The sequence below is a fragment of the Monoraphidium neglectum genome (genome assembly GCF_000611645.1).
Source record: "Monoraphidium neglectum strain SAG 48.87 unplaced genomic scaffold scaffold00541, whole genome shotgun sequence".
Classification (NCBI taxonomy): Eukaryota; Viridiplantae; Chlorophyta; class Chlorophyceae; order Sphaeropleales; family Selenastraceae; genus Monoraphidium; species Monoraphidium neglectum.
This window is the reverse complement of record NW_014013087.1, coordinates 1-5680: the sequence shown is the minus strand read 5'-3', so window position 1 is coordinate 5680 and position 5680 is coordinate 1. Positions and strand designations below refer to the sequence as shown.

At 64.2% G+C, this 5680-nt stretch overlaps 2 protein-coding genes across 2 annotated transcripts; one reads left to right on the top strand and one right to left on the bottom strand.

The window, feature by feature from the left end:
- Positions 1 to 2279: 2279 nt before the first annotated feature.
- On the top strand, positions 2280 to 3056 carry MNEG_4047 (hypothetical protein; the record flags this gene model as incomplete). Its single annotated transcript, XM_014047473.1, has 2 exons — positions 2280 to 2319; positions 2827 to 3056. 2 exons carry the CDS (start codon positions 2280 to 2282, stop codon positions 3054 to 3056), a joined length of 270 nt encoding a protein of 89 aa, XP_013902927.1.
- A 612-nt stretch (positions 3057 to 3668) lies between these two features.
- Positions 3669 to 5664, bottom strand: MNEG_4046 (peroxisomal biogeneis factor 6; the record flags this gene model as incomplete). The annotated part of the gene is made up of 3 exons (XM_014047472.1): positions 3669 to 4547; positions 4780 to 4917; positions 5488 to 5664. 3 exons carry the CDS (start codon positions 5662 to 5664, stop codon positions 3669 to 3671), a joined length of 1194 nt encoding a protein of 397 aa, XP_013902926.1.
- Positions 5665 to 5680: the final 16 nt, after the last annotated feature.

Below are 5680 nucleotides of genomic sequence, written 5' to 3'. Positions count from 1 at the left end.
GTTCGCATTGCCAGCACTCACATGTTGCTCTGCTCGCTGGGGCCCCCCAACAAACATCTGCAGACCTGGTGTGCAAATGCCCAGGAAATTCAGGCTTTGACATGCTGCCTCAACTTGTCACTCACAGGAGCCGTGATGATGATGAATTTGCTTGCATACTGCGTGTTCCTTTGCCGTTTGTATGGTTGTGACCACGCACCAGGGCTGTGGTAGAGCACCCAATCACCAAAAAACAGCGGTGAAGGCCAAGACGAACCGGCAAACACCAGCCAGGACTGCTGCTGCACGAGCTCGTGGCACCTGGCAAGAGCAAAACAATCAGTCCAAGGTACCAGACTTATTACTACGCCGGCGCCGCCCATCCAGGGCCTGCTTAAACAACAGCTGCACCTGCATGCGCACCCAATCACACAAAAAGGTCATCCAACTGGGCGTCTTGAGGCAATTTTTTTCTCCGTCTGTCCTACATGCGCTAGCGAGGTCCCGTCCCGTCCCGTCTTGCTGCTCGGCACAAGTGGCCGAGTTTCAAGGCTGTTACAAGCCTGGCCAGGCGCTGCTGCCCTCTTGTGTCAAGTCGTGTTGAAACCCTCATCCCGCCGGCGGGGGCGAGTCAGCAGGTGGCGGGGCTGACGGCGCAACTGAGGGCGAGGCTTGGGGGGAAGGCGAGGGCGCCGCCTCTGGTTGGACCGCCGCCCCGGGCGCTGCCGGTTGCGGCGGCGCGTTCGCCGAACTCTGAGGCAAGGTTGCGGCCGAGCTGCCAGCAGAAGCGCCCCCGGCCGCGGCGTCCTGGCAGCGCTGCTGGCAGTCGGCGTTCGACCCAAATGGCAGCCCGACTGGCCTGGGCACCGGGCCGAGGGCGTACCACGCGTTCAGGGTCGGCCCGATGGCGGCGAGGGCGGTGATGCCAAACTGGGTCGCCGTGTTGATGGGGAAGACGCTGATGAAGACCGCCGTGTCGCAGCCCAGATTGAGGGCGAAGTGCATCTGAGCGGCAGGCAGCTCGTACAGCTGGCCCAGCCCCACGTCGGCCTCCACCAGGGCGTTGGATGTGCTGACATACCTGAGACGTGTTTGGTGGGGCTGGTGTATGCTTGAGGTCCATCACTCTTGTCGTAGCAGGCTTGTGTTGTATGTCATCACAGCGGTGTCATCAGAGCTAGCCGGTTGCTTGAGTGAATTTGTGTTGCTGGCAACCAGAACACGGGTGCGAATTTCACCTGTTCGTGCTACTAGCAGCTCCAGGCAGCTGCATGCAGGCCAGAAGTTGTCCTTCCCGCAGGTGGACCGTGCCGCCGGGGTTTGTCTTGGCTGCGCAGCTACATACGTGCCACCTAAATATTGAGTACAACAAGGGGCTTGCGCAGCAGCTGCTTTCTCAGACTCCCGCCCCTGTGACAAGCAGGTGCGACCCATACACACGGAATGGCGACCCACCCCAGGTGTATGGCGCCCTGAATCGGCTGCAACAGCTCAGTGCCGTTGTGGTAGTGAGGGGTCAGGCCAGTGCAAGGCCCCAGCCTGGGCGGGAGGCACAAATGGCATGGCGGTGCAGGTTGTAGATGGGGCGGAGAAGGCGGGTGAAGGGGCCGAGCAAGCAGTGTGTGCAGTCGTCCAAGTGAGACTGCTGTGCGGCGGCTCGAGCGGGCTTGCATGGCGTCCGCGGGCCGAGGGCGCTCGTGCTGCTCAGATGCAGCATGTCTGCGTCGACTAATATATACAAGCATGCAGCCGTGAAGTCTACAAGGGAGGATGCGGCTTTGGGCCGCAGGCAGCAGCCCCGGGCTGCTTGGGCCGAGGCTTGAAGCCCCTGCTGGAGCGTGAGCAGCCATGTGGCCTGCGCACGTGAACTTGACGATGTTGACGCGCGAGAGCTCCGCGCGCGCCGACTGCACGGGAGAGAGTGATGCATAACAGCCACAGGGGCGTCAATCTGTTGTCTGCTTACTGCAGACGCACGGACACCCACCACACTCGCTGAAAATGAGAAAGGTGAGCGGTTCAGTGCGAGCGGTCACAGGCACACGGGGCGCCTGCAAGTGGCATCACAATCTCACCTGCAGGTTGCTGGAGCCTGAGCTGACTTCCTTTTTGTATTGCAGCAGCCCCTGCCCGCGCGCAGCGCCTGGGAGGGATACTGCCACCAGCAGCAGCATCCACACAACGTCGCGGGCACGACGTGGCGACATCATCACTGCTAATCTGTTTGAAGCGTGGGAAAAGTCAATTCAGGAAACGCCAGTCTTTTGTGATTGCAGCACTTGCTCCCCTCGTGGAAGTTGATGTTCGCGACGCCAACCGAGGACTTGACGGACGAGGGACGTGAGATCACCGTCAGCGTCACACCTTTCAATATGGCGCTGTTGCTCCGCCGGGCCATCTTGACGAGCCATAGAGCATCGATACCATTGCGGGCCTTCTGGGGTGAGGTGCAGCCCTGTCAACATCCTGACGGGCTGCACGGCCGTTGCAAACTTGCTGTGCTGTCACTGCACGTGCGCTACCAGCACTCCAGGCCAGGGATTGCTGCCAGCTGGATTGCGCAACATCTCCACCCATCTCACATCGTATACCCTGCCAGTTGCGTGCGTTACGTGCTTGACATCCACCTGGGTTACACGTGTCCTCTGATTGCCTTTGCCAGTCAGCGCCCACACCCAACAGCGCTCTCGCACGCGCACGTGAAATGGACACACAGTGCACACATGCTCGCTACCTGTGCAAACAAACACACACACACACACACACACGCACACACACACACACACACACACACACACACACACACACACATGCGCATGGGCGCGCGCGTCTGCACACGCACAACAGGCCGCAGCGACCCGATCGACCCCGAGCGCCAGGGCCCCCCAGCCTTCCACGAGGTCTCCGCCAACGACGACGCAAAGCCGCCCCTGCACAGCCCCCGCGCGCCGGCCGGCGGCGCCGCGGGCCCGCCGACGGAGCCGACGGTGGCGCACCCAGGATCGGCGGCCCTGCCCGAGCCCGATGAGAAGCTGAAGCGGAAGGTGCCCGTCAACAAGGTCACCGGCGACCAGTGAGCACGAACTGGGCGGCGGGACGCGTTGGGGGATCTTGCATTGCTTTGTGCTGATGGGGAGAGCCGCGCTCATCGGCTGCACGGCGTTGTGCGTCTGCGCTGCCCCGCACACAGTCGCCTCAGCACGGCTCAGGAGGTGGCGCAGCCGCGAGGAGGCTTTCGATTGAATCGGCTGTCACACCAACGCTGCAACCCCCTCCGCAGCAACCCTGAGCTCCCAGGGTGAGGCGTGGTCGACGCTGCCGAGCTGGTGCACGGCGCGCTGAGCGGACGCCTGTCTGCAAACATCGTGTAACCAATTGGCCAATGGGGTGCAAGCCATGGCTTGCAGCGGCTCTATCTGCTATGTTGGTGGCCGCACAAAGGATTGAGGCGCGGGGTTTGAGAACATCTGACATCTACGTCTTATTGGTGATCGTTCTTTGTGAAACCTGCTTGTGTGCCTGACTTGAGCAACTGTTACTCCCCTTTGCTGTGCCGCGTTGGTTGCTGCTCCCCGCCTAGGCCTTCATCACAAGGTGTCACACCTCTGCAATAGTTCACGCGCGCCTGTTACAAACTACCAGCTGGCAATAGGACCGATGGCTGTGAATATAGGCAAAAACTGTTAATATCAGCTGTCGTTTGGCTGGAATGTGCTGGCAGAGCCGCCAACGCCGGTGCTGCTGCCTCCGCTGCCTCCGCTGCCGCCTGCGCCGCTGCTGCCGCCTGCGTAGCTGCCACTGCATGCGCCGCCGCTGCGGCCCGCCCTGTTGCTGCCGGCTGCCGTGCTTGTGCCGGATGCACCGCTGCCGCTGGCCTCGCTGGGCCCTCCAGAGCCGCTGCTGCCTGCAGGTTCGGTCCCACTCCCCCCACCACTGCCTGCGACACCATTGCCATTAAGTGCGCCGCTGCCGCTGCCGCTAGCGCCGACAACCGTGCCGGCCCCATCGCCGCTGAGACCCGTTGCGACAACGGGACCGCCAGCGCCGCTGCCTGCAGGCAAAGCCGTGCCGCCGCTGCTGCTGCTGCCGCTGGCACCGCCGCCGCCGCCGCCGCCCTCGGTGCGCCCCGCCGCGGCGCCGCCCCCAAACCCCTGCTGGCTGTCGTAGTGCGCCTTGAGGGCTAGGTAGCGCCCCAGCTCCTCCCGCGACAGCGACGGCGTCAGCGACGCCAGCGCCTCAAAAAAGTCCGCCTGAGACACCACCATGCCCGGCGCTGGCTCGCCTGCCGAGTTTCTGCGCTCGGCCGCGGCACCCGGCTGCTGCTGCTGCTGCTGCTGCTGCTGCTGCTGCTGCTGCTGCTGCTGCTGCGGCTGCTGCTCTGGCGGCGGCTGCCGGGCAGCTGCCGCGTCCTCCTCCTCGGCGATGCGGCGCTTGAGGGCGCACATCCAGGCGTCGGCGCAGAGGGCGTACAGGTCGGCGCCGCTGAGGGTTGGGGGGCAGGCGGCCGCAACCTCGGACATGTCGACGTCGTCGGACAGATCAAACTTCCTCGTGAGGGCCCGCAGCACCTGGCGGGGTGCCACGGGGGTTTTGAAGGCCAGGGATGCGCACGGGCATCGCAGATGGTATGGGGTGACATGTAGGGCGGCGGCATTGAGTCTCCTCCCCCCACCAACCCCCGTCTGTCCGCCCGCGGGGCTCTCGGCAAGCAGGCCAGCCACTACAACGTAATGCGCAGCGCCCAGCCGGTGGCCCCCAAGTGCCCTCAATCCACCCTGTATCCCCCCCACACCGCCCGACCTTGATCTTGGAGGCCGCGTCCTCTGATATGCCGACGTACAGCAGCGTGTCCAGGCGGCCGGGGCGCAGCAGTGCGGGGTCCAGCAGGTCGGGGCGGTTGGTGGCGCCGATGATGAACAGGTCACCGTCACCGCCAGACTGGGGGCCGGGTGTGTGGGTGGGCGTGTGGGTGTGTGGGTGGGCGGGTGGATGAATGGGTGGACTGGTGGGTGGGTGTGTGAGTGGGCCCGCGGGACCAGTGGTCAGGAGCAGGCGCGTGCGTGTTGGCAGTGGCGGGAGGCAAGGATTCCCAGGTGTGCAAGATTGAAAAGCGTGGGCCTGGCTGCCGGCACGCCATCGCCATCGCGCCGGCTGCGCTGTGTGAGAGGCGGGGCTGCACAGGCGTGCGCTCTGCGCCCAGCAAAGGGGCGAGCAAGGCGAGGAGGCCCAGGCGTGGGGGAGTGAGAAAGCATGGGCCTGGCTGCCGACGCCAGCAGACATGCAGAGGGCGTGAGGCGCCCCTTGCAACGTGGAGTGGCCGCGCGCCCTCCCACAGCCCAGCAAGGACCCCTCCCCTGTCCTCTGACAACCCCTTATGCAAAACCCCTTCCTCAAAAAACACTCTCAAATCCTGCCTGTGCTTGTGGCCATCCCCTGCACGAACAATCCCCATCCCAGGCATATCTGCATCAAACAAAATCCAGGATACTCTCGCAACCGCGAACCAACCTGGGCGGCGTCCATCTCAGCCAGCAGCTGCGCCACCACGCGGTCCATCACGCCGCCGCTGTCGCCGCTGCCGCCGCGGGCGGGAGCCAGGGAGTCGAGCTCGTCAAAAAACATGACGCAGGGCCGGGCGCGGCGAGCGCGCGCAAACGCCTCGCGGACCTTTCGGGGTAGGGGCATGGGGATGGGTTTGGGG